The 16989-nt window shown below is 33.7% G+C and overlaps 1 protein-coding gene across 1 annotated transcript; it reads right to left on the bottom strand.

The window, feature by feature from the left end:
* Positions 1 to 148: 148 nt before the first annotated feature.
* On the bottom strand, positions 149 to 910 carry LOC127791955 (glutaredoxin-C9-like). Its single transcript, XM_052322186.1, has one exon. The coding sequence runs from the start codon at positions 801 to 803 to the stop codon at positions 375 to 377; it is 429 nt and encodes a 142-aa protein (XP_052178146.1). The 5' UTR covers positions 804 to 910; the 3' UTR covers positions 149 to 374.
* Between the last annotated feature and the right edge of the window lie 16079 nt (positions 911 to 16989).

The following is a 16989-nucleotide window of genomic DNA, read 5'->3' as shown; positions in this document are numbered from 1 at the left end:
TGCTGCTGCCGCTGCCGCTGCCTTTTTGACGTAGAGAGTGACGGTGAAGGTGAATGTCATGTCTTAGGCGGATGGAGGCGGCGGCGGCAGTGCCAAACTAAAATAATTAATAATAGAAAGACGAAGGCAGGCAGGCAGGCAGGCCATCTCATCTGCACATCCCAAAATTTTATTCAAAATTGGAAAAACAATACTAAGCCAAGCCTCGAGGAGGAGGAGGAGGAGAAGGAGAAGGGGAAGGAGGAGGAATCCTTGTTAATTTTCTTTTACACCAAACAGGAGACAAAAAGTCAAACTCATTCCCCCCAACAAACTTCAAAGCCGAGAGAGAGAGAGAGAGACACTGTGATCGGAAAGCCAAAATACCAACAAAATCAAAGCCACAGAGCCCCAGCTTGCTTCAACACCGGAACCAACTCGCCGGTGATATGGGTCGCCATAATCCGATCCAACCCGCCGAACAACCGTCCTCCGATGAACACCGCCGGGAACTGCAACCGCCGGTCAAATCCCTCCCCGGGGCCGGCGATCCCCTCCAGGTCCTTCACCACGCCGTCCTCTTCGTGCTCCTCCACGTCGTAGACGGCGGGGTTGGCTCCGAGCCCCTGAAGCAGCCGCTTCACCACGTGGCTCATGCAGCATCCGCGCCGGCTGACGACTATCACGGCGTTCTCCGACACCGCGCTCTTTATGTCTGAGCCCGCCCTCGGCGCCATCACCGATCTGTAGTCCATGGGCGGCAGGCTGAGGAACGGCTGCTGGGGCGCCGGCAGCCATGTCTTGTAAGGTAGAGCTTCTTGCATGGTAATTGGTAGAGAGAGAGAGAGAGAGAGAGAGAGATTGAGGTATTGTGTTAATTTGGTGGGTTTGGAATGGCTGTATGGATGAATATGTTTGTGTGTGTATATATACACACACACATATATATATATATAGAGAGAGAGAGAGAGAGAGAGAGAGAGAGAGAGAGAGGAAACGTAAAGCCAAGCCATGCCACACCACACCATGTGTAACGCGTAAGGAAACGCAACTGCCGTTGACGCCCCCACCCTTAATTTCAAGTCTCCTCCTTTCATCACCATCTCCTCCACCTCTCTCTCTCTCTCTCTCTCTCTCTCTCTTTCTCTCTCTATATGTATATATATATTGGGCCTACGTGGCTTACATATGTGGATGATGTGTCGCTATCTGAACACAAGACCAGATTCCTATTGGTTTTTTTTTTTTTTTTTGTATAATAAAAAATCACATAATTCAATATTATAAAAATCCAAACAAAAATTCGACATCGTATGCTGAAAATTTGAAATAATAATAAAATGCCGACCAATAAAATTAATAAAAATGCATTGATGGATGGGTACGTTCACAGAAACTTGGCTTCCTTTTAAAAATTCGAGCTGGAGATTGGAAAAGACGTAAAATATTGTTTTTTAAACTTTTTTGAATCTGCCAATGGGGTCAAAAGTGGGGTGTGGAAAAAGATGGCTTCGGGGGATAATTTAAATTAAATGGGGGGAAAGGCAATAGTGGTGATGATATCACGCATGCATGCATGTTGTAACCCTCCTGACGTCTCAAGGCCTCAATGGTACCCCCAATTCATGATCACACTTACGTAAGCCCACACCACACATTTTTCTATTCCTCACTGTGCCATATCCCTTTCAATTTTTAATTCATATAAAAAAAATACAGGAATCATCTCACGGTGATGTAAGATCACGTGATCATAAATATTATAATAATTATCTTAATATATATAATAATGGGTAATGCTAACTATTAGGAATCCTAAGAGCTATATATATGTAATATTTAAGAAGCTTTAAATTTATTTATTTTTCAAAAAAAAAAAGTGTATTTATTATGCCTTGCTTTTAAGTCTAAATATTTCTTATTCATCTTAGCTAAAATAAATATATTTATTATTTCAAAATCAGCTAATAAAAGAATTTAAATTAAAAATACATATATATATATATATTCAATATTTAAGAACCATTTCCGTTAATGCGGTAATTAGTATTAGCTGATGCGTGTGGAAAACGGGGAGGAGCGACGACAAAATAGCCGCTCGCGGAAGATGCTGGAAGCCCACGTGAGCGAGAGGAGGGCAGGCGGGGCAAGAACGATGACGTCACGCACCGTGTTATGTGATATCACCTCTGGGACCCGCTACGTGGCTTCCATGTTGTTTCCTGCCACCTCGACTTTGTCGGTCTGAACTAATTGCCGCCTTTTGTCGCGCTACACGTGGCGCCGATGTCACCGTCCGGGTGACGATAGCGTGACCGAAGTGCCAGGACATTTCATCAAGGTTTGGTCAATTCTCTCTTTTGTTTGTTAGCATAAATTTCTCACGACATTTATGAGATGTGAATAAATTTTGTTAATTATTTTTATATTTTTAAAAATATTATTAATCTTCTTTGACTCTATGGGCCTTTATTGGCTATTTTTTTCAAACAAAATGATTATTTTTCACTCAAATTTTAGTCTTTGAGATGTTTGATTGGACAAATTTTTTATAAAAGTATTTTTTCACTTATGGTCACATGATGTTATTTTTTCATTTTTGATGGAATTAGTTTTCTTATGAGGAGCTAGATGTAATTTTTCTTAGAAATAAAAAAACTCCACCCAACACATAGCTGGCCTTCCCTTTCTTCCACCACCACCCATCAACGAAAAAGAGAGAGAGAATGATTGGCCAGATTCAACAGTTGCAGAGGCCATCAACAACTTGCAAAAACGACTATCGAGAACTTATAAAACAGAAGCGATGACAAAAGCATGGGCGATGATTGGAGAAGACGTAGACGATAACCATCAGTTAAGGTGTAAGCAATGACGAAGGCGTGGGCGGTGACTAGAGAAAACGAACGAACACCTTGCAAGAGAAAGACAAAAGGTTGCAATGCAAGGATGGCTATTCCACAGTGCGATAGGCGGTGATGATGAACAGTGACTCGACCAACAGCAACGACCAGTGATGGCGGCAGTAGCTGAACTTGCTAGGCAACTAGAGACCCACTTTCTTATTATTTGATTATTTTGTGTATGTATATTTGATTTATTTTTAGAATATGTATATATTTGATTATTTTATGTAGTTGATTATTGATTATCTGCATGTGTGTATGTGATTATTTTTGTGAAAAATAATAGCAATCAAATATCAAAAACTAGAAAAGTACAAGAATTTTTAGGTAAAAAATTAAGCCAATTAAACACATTCAATTAACATTTTTCTTGAAATTTACTTCTAAGTAATTCATAACCTAAAAAATATTTTATTTCCATGTAAATTCTATATTTGCAATCAAAAACACCCTATATGAGGTACTAACACTTTTTTATTGTCATTATTAATGGCTGTTAATTTTTTTTTTTAAATTCTCAATTTTTTTTGGTATAATTATAACCCAAAAAAATAAAAATAAAAATAAAAAATACTGGTGTTGGTTGGCGACCACCATCGTTGTTGCCAGTCACAACCATGGGTGCTTCCGAGCAATGCTTAGAATTCTAAGAACTCAATCAACAATGTTGATAACAATGGAATTTTAAGAACTTGAAATCTAAAATAACTATGAACTAGAAATCTCAAATAGTAACCTTAGCATTAGCACCATGAACACCACTATCTCTATCACTACTAGACCCTAATTTTTCATCGCTAATGGATAATGGATTCCTATATTTTAGGAACTAATTGTATTGCGAGAGAGAGAACGGGGGGAGGGGGGAGGAGGACATGAAAAATAAGAAGAAGAAAAAAAAAGAACTCTTACAGCACCAAATTCCCATTGTTAGATCAATGGATTTTTGGTTGCGAGATGGAGATTGGGGGGAGAAAAAGAAAGATAGACCTATATGAATGATAAACACACGATAGATAGTAAAAAGAAGAAGAAAGCCGATCTTCTTCATCTTCCAATCTCATGATTGAAGATGGCCGTTGGTAACGTAATGGTTTAAAGAGATAGATACGAGAAAGGGAGAGGAGAGAGAAATGGAATGAAGAAATGAGAGAGAGTAAGCGAGAGAGAGAGAGAGGGAGAGAAAGAGAGAGTATCTTAAATGTAAGGGTAAAGTGGATATTTGATTTAGTGTCTTAATAACAAAAGAGATAATTGTTATTTTGAAAATACAAGAATAACCAGTATAATTTAGACAAACTTTAAAAGTGATGTGAAATTCTTGAAAAAATTATGGTCTTTTTAAGTTATTATACGAAACGCCTTGTACATGTCTAAAATTATAATAACATTGAATATAATTTATAAGAATATATTAGTTAATCAATAAACGAAGCTTTTATTTGTCTAATGGTTGAAATTTTATATGATTCAAACATCATGATTAATTTATATAGGTATGGGTATAATTTTAAATATAAGAAGTTGATGGGAAATTCTAGAGAAAATTAAACTTGCATATATCATAACTCAAACTTGGGACTTTGTATTGAATCACATAGTAAAGTTAAACTAACCTAATTCAATTAAAATTGATGTCAAATGTGGATATCAAGGTCGATAGAGTCATATTAAAATTATCTTTGATAGCAAATCATAGATCATATCGTAAAGATATAATTATCTTTTACTTAAAGCATATAAGTATCTTGACATTCCCCACAAACTCAAGACATCATTACAGCTTGAATTTGTGAGCAAAATCATGAAAAAGGTCTGAAAGATGAATAGGTGAAAAGATCAATGCACGTTGATTGGATGAGGGGATCGATAAGCATGAGATTGTGAGTGTTACGAGTAGAATGATGTTGAATAAAGCGATAATAAGTCTCAATACATATATGTTTGGTTTGCTTATGAAAAACATTATTACAGACATTTTAAATGGAGCTATGATTATCACAAAAAATAAGAGTTGCCTTAGTGGTATGGACACTAATGTGTCTGCTACAAGCTATAGTTGCCAAATGAGGTCAAGTGTAGAATTAGCCAAAATGCGATATTTAGGTTCAGTGATATAATGGATGTAAAACCCTAGATTTTTAAGACAATTTGAGAAACTATGATGTATTATTTTAGATAAACTAAAATGGGTTTACTTGCAATTTTGTATCATTTAAGGAACATTTAAGTAAAACTGCAAGGGCTTGAGACCCTTTCTTGTTGAATTAGGGGTATGTTGATAATTTGTAGAGGTTTCATTTATATGTAATTTTTCAAAGCATGGGAATTTCATGTAATTTTACAAAGATTATTGGTATTTTAATGTAATTCCCAAGATTTTCAGGCTTAAATGAAATTTAAGTTGTAACAGGACTTGGTAGAATTTATAGAAGTCATAGTGTAATATATAAAAAATAGAGGGTTAGGAAAAAGAGGCTAAACTAGAATTTAGCAAACTCAAGGGCAAAAGTGTAATTTTTCAAAAACTTGCAACTTTCACTTGCACAGACTTCGGCAGTGGCCAAATCCTTGGCCTAGGGATGAGGAAAAGAAGGACGAATGGCAATTTAAAGGTTTAGGGGACGTGGATGGTGGTTTTTGGCTATATAAAGAGGGGAATGTTTAAAAAGGATAACATTAATCATCGTTGATCAATTTTGAGAAGATTTCATAGAGGGTTTTTGTATAAGATATCAAAAGGAAGAGATTGGGACAAAAATGAAGTGAAATACACTAAAGGCGCATAAATCGATCAAAAAAAAAAAAAAACACTTCTTCATAAAAAAAATAAAAACCAATCAGATGGGGCATAAACGGATGACACTAAGGGTGTGTTTGATAGTATGGAAAATGCATGAAAAATATCCCATCTATGGAATTGAATTCCATTTTGGGTGTTTGATACACTATATTTTTTATGGAATTGAATTCTATGATACAACTATTAAAGCTTGTTTTTTTGCTCTTTTCCATAGAAAATTCTATCTAGGAAGAGATGGTTTTTATTTTCCATGTAAGTTAAAAAAATACTTTTTTTTTCACCTAAATGCTATCAAACACACCTTAAAGCGTGATTTGGCCAGCAAAGAAGAGTGGAAAAAAAGTTGGAAAGGAAATTGAGGAAGAGAAAAAAGAAGTACTGAAAAGAAAAGACAAATTAAAGACAATGAGCAATAGTCAAAGGAGTGGCCAGAAAAGATGGTTGGAGGTTGGAGGAGTTGGCTGCGTATTGCACAAACTGGCAGAAACCAGGCAAGTGTGAGACGCGTAAGGCAAGGTGGCGTGATACATGCGCTACAAAAGAAAAAAAATAAAATTTGAAAAAGAATTGGAAAAAATTACAAAAAATAACTAAAAATACCAAATGTTTAGAAAACAATTCAAGGCTCGAGAAAATATTTTTAAAGGCATCGAGGCCACAAATAAGAAGCTGGAAGTTGACACAAACATAAAGCTTTTCCCACTTTTATCTCCAAATATAATCAAGGTATTAAGGTATGGGGTAGGAGCATTTTATTTTACATAGTTGATACAAAATACATGATTGCATAGCATTATGTTGAAAAAGTATGTGATAAAATGTGGCAAAATGGTTTGCATGTGTAGGGTACTAATTTTGGAAAGTCATGCGAATATGTTATCTATGGTATTTTGATCAAATTGTTGAATCTAGTCATTCCTCGTGGTATTTTGATGCTATCAAATTCTTCAATCAGTTACTCATGTCGTCTACCTTATACAAAAACGTCTTTAAAACATATAATTCATCTCTTATTTATTTTCTTCTATAAAATGTGTGTATATATATATTTATTTTCGAAGAACAGTTACAAAATTTTAGAAAAAAATCTAATATTCATATTAAAAATATATAAAATTTTGATAATTTATAAAAAAAAATATGTTAACTCTTTTTTTATTTTTAATAAATTAATTAATTTAATTTAACTCAATTAATTTATTTTTGATTTATTCCATTATTCTTTTAAAAAATACATTTTTAATTTAATCAATTAATTATTTTTTAATTTATATTAAAAAATTAAAAAATATAATTCTAAAAAATAGTGGCTAGATTAGTATATAATTAATATGCGCGGCTATATAACAAAAGGGTTTTGTAGATCTACTGGCTTCGGGCTCGCATGCACGTACGGGAGGTCCGAGATTGAAATTGGGGAAAGGTAGCAATTGGAATAAAATTCCAGCATTGCCACATGGCGAGCAGGCTGCCAGGTGGCGTGATAGTGGCCAGGCAAGTGCGGCCTATGAGCCCACAACCAAAAGCCAAGTGCGCTCACGGGCGTCGAAAACAGTGACGATTTCAGAATTTTCGCTAAAGTTCAATGATTTAATGGATTTTAGCAATGGTTTTGAAACCATCACAAAAAATATAACTTTGCGGCTATTACTTCAGCAGTTGTTGAAAATCGTCGTTAAATGCTTCACGACGGCTATATTTGCGGCGATTTTGAAAATCGTAACAAAAATGACAAAAAAAATCACCGCTAAATTCTAATTTTTTTGTAGTGATTGCATGTTTATAATTCAATGTTTTGAATTTGTACTTTTGTCTTGTTGTATCTTGAAAAAAATTATTTTGTTATTTGAGGTCAACTCGAATGATTATACAAGTATTGCTTATATTTTATTTTAGCTTTGATCTAGACAATGTTTTGTGCTAAACTTTGATTGTCTACCTTAACTTTATTGTTATTGCAATTACTATGTTAAAGGGGTAAAAAGAGGAATTTTGGGGAACTCTAGGGTTGAAATGTGATTATTGAAAAAAAGAAAATCCCAAATTCTCAAGGTTTTAACACACTTGAAAAAGCGAGGTATTACAATGGATAACCATAGTTTGTTTTTTACTATGCCAATATATAAGAGAATCACCAAGAAAAAAAGCAGAAACCAGTGGTAAAGCAATAGTCCATGGGATCATTAGCCTATTCAGTGTTTGAGTAGGCATGTAATGAAAGGGTAAAAGATGCGGATACTAAAGATTATAAAATAAAAAGTGCTTGTTTAGATAGAAAAAATTCAAAGGACAATAGAATTATGAGTTGAACAATAGCATACATGAACTAACTGTTAATCTCTTAGGGTATGAATGTTAGTGTTAGTGTCTTAATACTAGATTTAGATGGCATCTGACATTTATAATTATGGGACTAATGATATAATTCTTGCAATATATATAACAAAATGTGTTTACATATTTTGAGATCATATCTTCATTCATAACTCTTTAATCATTATATATAAATGAGTCCTTAGATTTTTTGTTAAAGGTCTTATTCTTAAGTGTTAAGAATATGTGACAATTGACATTTGTAATAAGGATATCTTAATGATAAATTTCCAATCCTTAGACTTCTTAGAAGGGGACTATGATTAGTCGAGTATGAATTGACACATGAGATACTACATTTGATTAGTATGAGATGCTAATGATAAAAGATGGTGAGTTGCATGCCATAATCCATGAGATGAATATAGTATACATGTGGGTAGATGTTAGTGGAACACTTACTGAATGTGACGCACGTGATAGATCACATGGCTCAGAGGATCTATGGTCTATCAAAAGCTTCGATTGTATTTTTGGTCCTTTGACTAAAGGCAACATAGTTGTCTTGTGTGTCGGTGTTAGGATTTTTCATTGCTAAGAACCATCCAGTTATCAGGTATGAGATGCACTGTATGGTTCTTGTGTAGTGGCATATAGAGGTAGATGATTGCTAATGGGATCCATCGACCTCCGGTGTGAGGTGAACATCCTATGCGATCAGTAGTGGTCTTGATTGTAGAAATCCCTAGGTAGGGTACACTTGATTGGAAAGTGTTTCAATGTCGGAAAGAGTTCTGATGTGTCATCTCAATCTCACCACACTAATTTTGGCATAGTCATCGAATTAGTGAGTTTAATCAATCCATGATTCTCACTCGATCGAGATGATAATTGATGGAGGGATTGTAATACAAGGGAATCGAAAGCCTAAATAGGTTTTTCTCTGAAGTAAAACTTCATTATTGGTAGGATCGTCCTGACATAATGTTAGTTGTCACTCAACGTCTTTCAGGGTACATAGAGAAGATAGAGATATCCTCATTATAGACCAAAATGTTTGGTCAACATCAAAAAGTTGACGTGTCTTGATTGCTACTTAGTAGTGAACCTAGAAGGTTACACACATATCCGGGTGTGATGCTTGACTAAGCGATTAAGGCTGAAACCGTCATTAAGAGTTAATGACATTACCGTTAAGAGTTAACAGATCGGGTTCAATGATCAAATTAATAAGAAGCAATCGTCAAGAATTAACATGCATGTCGTTAAGAGTTAACAGGGGCCTTAGTGTCATTATGAGATAATGACAGTGTTATTAACAGTTAATAGTGGGCCTAAATGCTATTTCTAAAAAATAAGGCAACACTATCGATGGCCCTTTTAGAAACTATTGACAGTTTCTGTCAATCACGCTAGCAAATTGCACAACCGTTTTGTCATCTTTTGTAATCAAAAGTTAGACACGTGGCAACAACGGATGATGAGAGGCTCGGAGGAGGACAACGTGCGTCCTTGGCACGATTTCTTCTCTTTCCTTTGTCCCCTCTTAATCCCCTTATCGAATTTCCCTCTTTTTGGGTGTGTCCTAGGGTTTCCAATTTAGGGGAAATATATATATATATATATGCTTGTGTTTGTGCTGTGTATGAATGACTAGAGTGAGTCTTGGCTCGTTTTCTCTTGGCCATACTTGCTATTCTTCTTCCAAAAACCCTAACTCCCCAATATATTGCTCTTTTGATTCTTTCTTAGCTATTGTAGCTCATTTCCCTTGATAGTGAGACTATCAAGGTTGGAAATACTTCTTTACATTGAACCCATTTTTTTTCAGCTCCAATCTCATTTACCCTATCTGTCTAGCACAAAGATAGAGTAGAGAGATTCACTATCATATCGGAGTGTGAACCCGATAAGCCCCTCATATTTTCAGGGGACAATTCGGTCTAATTGAAGGAAGTTCAGGAGCTATTTTTGGAGCAAGGAGTTGCTGCCACAGGGAGGATTTCCACCTCTTCATCAGCCTTCAACAGTTGAAAGGTATAATAACTAAACCTCTTATGGCATGGTTTGGTTTTGATATGCATATGGACATTGGAAACAGGTCTTGCAAAGTTTTTTCGTTTTTGTTTCTGTTGCTATTTTTAATGTTTTTTAAAAATATTTTTGAAAATGGCTTAAATCATTGCATTGGTACACCTATTCATGGCATTTCTCTTCAATGGCTACTCAAGAGGGGGGTGAATTGAGTGATTAAAGTTTTTCTCTCTTTTAATAAATATTCTTGATTAATGATTTTATTTAAAAATATATATTTGATAAATATAATAAATTATATTTGAAATTAATAATTAATGTAAATCATAAGATATAACAAAAATAAATAAAATGAGGCACAATACAATTTATAGTAGTTCGGTATTTCCACACACACCTAGTCCATTCTCCCAAGGTTTAACCACCCTTGGGGTTTCACTAAATCAATTTCACCAAAGTTTTTACACTAATTCATTTTGGAAACTAGATACACACCTAGATTATAATGGATTCTAGGCAATTACTACACCAAGATTTACACCTTAACTTATTTTGGAAATTAGATTTACCTAGATTTTAATGATTTTAGGAAACCTATACAATCTTTAATGATAATTTAAATATTTACAAATAATTTGTCCACACTTGGATGCAAATAAACAATTAAGCACAAAAATATATAAAAAAAATAATTAAATAAATAAATAAATTAGTGATATCGGAGAAATTCATAGTAGATTTGAAAATATTTTTCTTCTCTTGCTTTTAGCTCTTCGATTGACGTGTAATAATACTTCGTGAGTTTCAGATTGCTTGGATAATAGCTTGAGAGCGTTTGGAATCTTTTGAGTGATTTGGATTTGCAATAGAAGCACTTGATGTCTCAAAAATGAGATTGAGGGAGTATTTATAAATATTTTGGACATTTTTCTAACAGTAAAAAATCTGAACGTTATAGGCAGAAAAGTTTAGAATTATAACTTAAATTAATATGTGCACTTATATAACTAAGGAAGTTTGTAGATTAGCTGGCATAAGCATGCAAAGACTAGTTGAAGGTTGCAAGTTCGATCCAAGGGTATGCGTGCACAGTTGTTAAATTCTTTTTGTGATACATATACTATAAAAATATTTTAGATTAATTTATAAAATATTTTTAATAGAAAATAATATTTTTGATAATACATAAGCTATGAAAATATTTTATAAATTAATGTAAAAATATTTAAAAATTTTTATAGAAAATAATTGATAATACATATCTTATGAAAAAATATTTAATAAATTAATCTAAAAACTATTTTAAATAGAAAATAAGATTTTTGATAATACATATGCTATGAAAATTAATCTAAGAATATTAAAAAATATTTTTAATAGAAAATAATATTTTTGGTAATACATATACTATGAAAAATATTTTATAAATTAATCTAAAAATTATATAAAAAATGTTTTAATAAAAAATAATATTTTTTTATAATACATATCCTATGAAAAAATATTTAATAAATTAATCTAAAAACTATTTTAAATAGAAAATAAGATTTTTGATAATACATATGCTATGAAAATTAATCTAAAAATATTAAAAAATATTTTTAATAGAAAATAATATTTTTGGTAATACATATATTATGAAAAATATTTTATAAATTAATCTAAAAATTATATAAAAAATGTTTTAATAAAAAATAATATTTTTTTATAATACATATGCTATGAAAAAATATGTAGTAAATTAATCAAAAATAATTTGGTACTACAATTAATTTTTTCAACGAAAATATTCTTTTTGTTAATCTTCAAAACTTAATTAATATGAACAAGTTGGATTCAACACTAACTAACCAAATATACAACAATAACAATGTTTGGATGAGTATATAACAATGAGGTACACTAAGTTGCCTACGAGTTGTCGATAAAGTGTAAGATCCCCAAGCAAGGTGTCATCTCAAGAGAGATATGTTAGTGATGTGCCCTAATGTTAGATTTAGATGATATGGGTATATGATGTATTTTTGTAAATATTAATAAAATAGTCATATCTTCATTCATACTCTCTATTCTTATGAATGAGTCTCTAGATATCTTGTTAAAGATTTCATTCTTAACCTATTAAAAATATGTGAGTGAGACTCTTTAGTAAAAGAATTTTAAATAGTTCCCAATCCTTAGACTCCTTTGAATGGGGACTTCGATTAGTCGATTATAGATTGACTTATAGTTTACTACTTTGATTAGTATGAGATATTCATGATAAAGTATGATGAGTCATATGACATATTGTATGAGATACGAATGGTAAACATGGCGGTGAGTTTTGGAAAACACACACCAAACATAACGTTAATAATGGATCATATGGCTAAGATAATTAATGATCTATTATTTGGTTGTGATTGTGTAACTGATCCTTGGAATTGAGCGATACACTTGTCTTATATGCTAGTGTTAGGGATTTGTTGGTGAGCGAAACCGTCCAATTGTGAGGTGGGAATGTTCGTTATTGTCTAGTTTCTCTTCTACTGGTGTATGGAGGTAAATGATTGTTGTATAGGATCCATTAACCTCCGGTATGAGGTGAATGTATTAGCTATGTGATCTTTTGTTGGTCGTTGATTGGTTAAACCAGGTTTGTCGATACCTTTTTGTTCTGGACAGAATGGTTAAAACATCTCAATTTTTTTGGTCAAAATTGGAACAAAATCATTATGATTCAAACTAGTAAAGTTCTCGGCGATCTTGGAGGCTTTTGATTGAAATTGGTTGGAATTACAATTTCAACTAAAATAATGGGATAGGTTGGGATTTGGGATTGAGAGGGTTAGCGTTATGTGCTAACTAAAATTAGAATCGTGATGATTTATATCATCAATAACCGTCCATCTTTAGCCTCTCACTTGACCCAATCCCTTGGATCCTTGGATCTTTTATAATACATACGTATAATATGTGTGGGTAATTTAAGTGTGGGTAAGTTTATAAATAATTCCCCACACATACGTAACATTTATTAATATGTGTGAGTAATATAATTCATAAAAACTGACACATCAGCTAATGTGTGGATAAGTTTATAAACAATTACCCACACATGCCTAACATTTGTTAATATGTGTGGGTAATATAATCCAAAATAAATGCAACATCAGCTAAAATTTTACCGGAAAATATCCCACCAACATCTGAAAGTGGAGGGAATTTTTTCTACGAAAATAAGTGTAAGTATATCAATTTACCCACACATAATAAATGTGAATAATGTAACGAGTTTATCTAATTTAATTACCCACATATATTACTATTATGTGTGGGTAAATACCTACGAATAATATGTGTGGATAATTTATATGTGGGTAAAACCCTCAAATTCTTGTAGTGATCACTAAATTATCCTTACATTCGAATCTTGATGATTCATATCATCCATTCCTGAACCTAATCTTGATAGCTAGGTTATGTCACATTAGACTAACAATTCGTGACTTGATTATTCTTGATAACTACCAGTTATCCCACCATTCAACGTAAGGATTTTGACTAATGATCTCAAATCAACAATCTTCAAATCTCATGGATCCATAATTATGGTTACCGAGTCAAACTTATATTCAAACCATATCATCAGACCCTAACTTTAATAGCTAGGTCATTCCGACCAGTTGTTTTGTCACTTAACAAGGTTAGTATTCTCAAATCTATAACTTCTAAGACCTCATCCGACAATCCTCGAGTCTCTAAGTGGGGATTTCATTTTACGAACCATTTGTTTTCTTTTCCACCCTAAGTCTCCACTTGGGGTTTCACTTCAATTTTGCTCTGATACCAATTATAACACCTCACTTTTCCAAGGCGCGACATTAATCCGGGATTTTGGGAATATTTTTTGTTTCTAACATACACTCAACATAAATCATTCTCAAACAATCCCGTTCTAGCTTCTCAGCATATCAAACTTAATAATCAATAAGCTAAGACAAATAATCATCACATATGCGGAAGTAAGATCGAAACCTAATATAATACATAACCGAACTCACTTTAATTATAACATAAGAAACCATACCATTTGTTCAACATGTCATTTTCTCATAAATATACATAGAGTCTCATTTCTCAACGATACCTCTAACATATTCAAAAGATACCTCCAAATGAGTGTGAACCATAACAATATTATATGATTGTTTTTCACACATCATTCGTAATACATAATGTTCTTTTATTCTACGAGACTATTCACCAACGGAACATAAGTTTTACAACATGACTAAAACATATTCGAATCTTCATGAAAAAGAAAAATACTGGAACAACTTTCCAAACCCATCAAACACGACATCTCGTGCCATTAAATCTCAACCACTTCCTTGCTTTTGTTGCAAGTCCCAACTGAAATATTTGAATGTTCTAGAGACATAACCCAAGTTAGATATTAAATCATTTAAGTGAGAGTTCAAAATAGTTACATGAATATATGATGCATGGACATGAACAAACAGATACCCTAGTGTAACTTCCTTAGCAAACCAGCTCGGCATGGAACCCTAGGCAATCATCCCAGCATGCACACACGGCACAGGAGACACTTGTACGTTATTCTGGCAAATACCCTTGGAGAATTACGGCTACACTATCAAGGCAACATCCCATCCCATCCCATTCACAAGTATCGATATACCAACAATATCATGTCAAGTGAAAAATCAAGACTATCGATGCAATAATACATGTACAGATATGTCAAGATGCACATAAATTACATATAACTTAGCAACCTTCGTGAATATCATGTTCAACATAAGCAAAACATATTATGTATGAGTTTGTGGGAAAAACCACTCACTTTGAACAAAACTCAAAGTATCTCGAACCTCGTGCTTAGCCTCGATTTTTGTGTCAGGCCTCAATAATCATCTTAATTCTCACTTTTGAGTTTCAATGATCTCTAGACATCATGTTCATTCAAAAGCATATCAATATCTATTTTTTCATAACTTTCTCTTATTTTCTTCTTATTTTTCTCTCAATAATTTCAAAATAAATACTTTCAGAAGCATTTTCCCAAATTTTTCTATACCATAACTCATGAAATAATTTTCTAAAAATATTAAAAAACAATTCAAAAATATCTATACCCCACGCGTCTGTGCGTGTACTGCACGTGCCCAGCTTTCCAATCATCTTCAACCTTTTTTTGGTCACCAACGATACTTCGATCACTGATTTAATCCTACCCCCTTGAAGCCTTCTTCAAGTTGATCTTATTGGCACCTTTGGATGCCTAAAACAATGGCCAAAAATGGCCCAAATCAGCCAATTTCAGTCTGACTCTGACGACCCACCCGATTTTTCGGTCAAGCTCAAAACCTTATCAAACCTATACGAAACCTTGCGAAATTCTCTAGAAAAACTCTAAAAAATACAAGGAACAAAAACCCATTAATCTTATCCCTCTATTAAGCCTCTAAAGCTACAAATTTTGAGCTTTGAAATTAATGAAAACCCTCGTCCATAACCCTCTATTTATACCCAATTTTAATCCAAGACGAGCCATTCCTTGTCAAATTTGAGCGTTTAATGCTCTGATACGACCTTAGATTGCCTTATCTCCACATGATTTGCCTTGAAACCCCATCCCTAATTTTCTGGCGACCTCACGTCACTTTGCCATACCGCCTTCAATCACGTTTGATCACGGCTATTCTTTGTCCCAATTGACTCCCTATGCCTTGGAGCCTATGCTGGTCCCTATGGAAACCCTTCCTCACGATGGTAGGTGTCTAGTCAACGGTGGCAGTGGTGGCTGGCTATGGCTATTTTTGAAAAATTACACTTTAACTCCTTCAAACTTCAAAATTACATTTGAGCCTTTCCTTGCAACCCTTTGAGTTTCTAAAAATTCTACAATGAACCCCTGAATTTCTTCTTTCACATTTTATCCCCCAAGTTTTGTTTTACCACTTTCGGCCAAGTTTCATAAATTACGCTTAGGCCCGAATGTATACAAGATCACATTTTTTATCGTGAATCCATTTGTTTCATCCCGAAACTACTTTAGGTTTGTTTCTTATGAAAAACTTGAATCCCCTAAAGGTTCTGTTGACTTCTCAGAAGTCCCTTATGGTCATTCGATTTTTCAAGCCGAATCAAAACTATACGAAAAACTATCTTTGTTCTTACTGTTTCCAGTGTCACAAATCATATCTCAAGACACTCGTCAGTGACTACCTTTTTCCTTAGACATCTAAGCTCCAAGGCATTCTATGCAGTTAATTCGATCACCTATAACCTTGAAAATTACACTATAACCCCAAATCTTCTAAAATTCCACTTACAACCCAAGTTAAATTACACTTGAGTCCTTTAGAAAATCTCGGGTATTACATTAATTCTATATTGATTTAATTGTGTCTTACTAACTATTCATGGGCTAAGTAGGGCTATTGGCAATATGTATTTTATTGGGAAGAAAAGGGTCACATGAGATGTTTAATAGCCAAAGTAAAAAAAGCTAACTTTGATGTTGAAAAATTCAAAGTCAAAGGTGAAAATTTTGGCAAAGGAAAATTATGTGCATGTAGGGAAAAGAAACCAAAGCAAGGGAGATATGTGTTGAAAAGTAAAGTCAAGGAAATTAGACAAGGTTGGATGGTTAGCATAGTCAAAGTAAGAGGAAGCATTTGCAAGTGAGGTGGAGAATGGAAAAGTCAAAATTGAGTAAGTAGGGGTGGGGGTTGTTGAATTGCAAGGTATAAATATATATATTTGGAATTTGTGGAAAGGGAAAAGGAAGGAAACTTGGAGACTTCTAGAGCTTGGTGTGCAAGCTTCTTCTACTTCTCTTCTCTTTCTTTTCTTCTTTCTCCCTTGATCATGGAGGCTCCATAGAGGGTGAAAAGTGTTAGCTGGAGCTTTGTTTTTTCTCTATCTTCTTGCTGTCTGATT

This window comes from Diospyros lotus, chromosome 15 (genome assembly GCF_014633365.1).
Source record: "Diospyros lotus cultivar Yz01 chromosome 15, ASM1463336v1, whole genome shotgun sequence".
NCBI classification, from domain to species: domain Eukaryota; kingdom Viridiplantae; phylum Streptophyta; class Magnoliopsida; order Ericales; family Ebenaceae; genus Diospyros; species Diospyros lotus.
The sequence above is the reverse complement of the archived record's forward strand: the minus strand, read 5'-3'. Positions and strand labels throughout refer to the sequence as shown.

Excerpts from the sequence above, each read along its gene's own strand:
- LOC127791955 (XM_052322186.1), bottom strand. The coding sequence starts at position 803 with ATGCAAGAAGCTCTACCTTACAAGACATGGCTGCCGGCGCCCCAGCAG.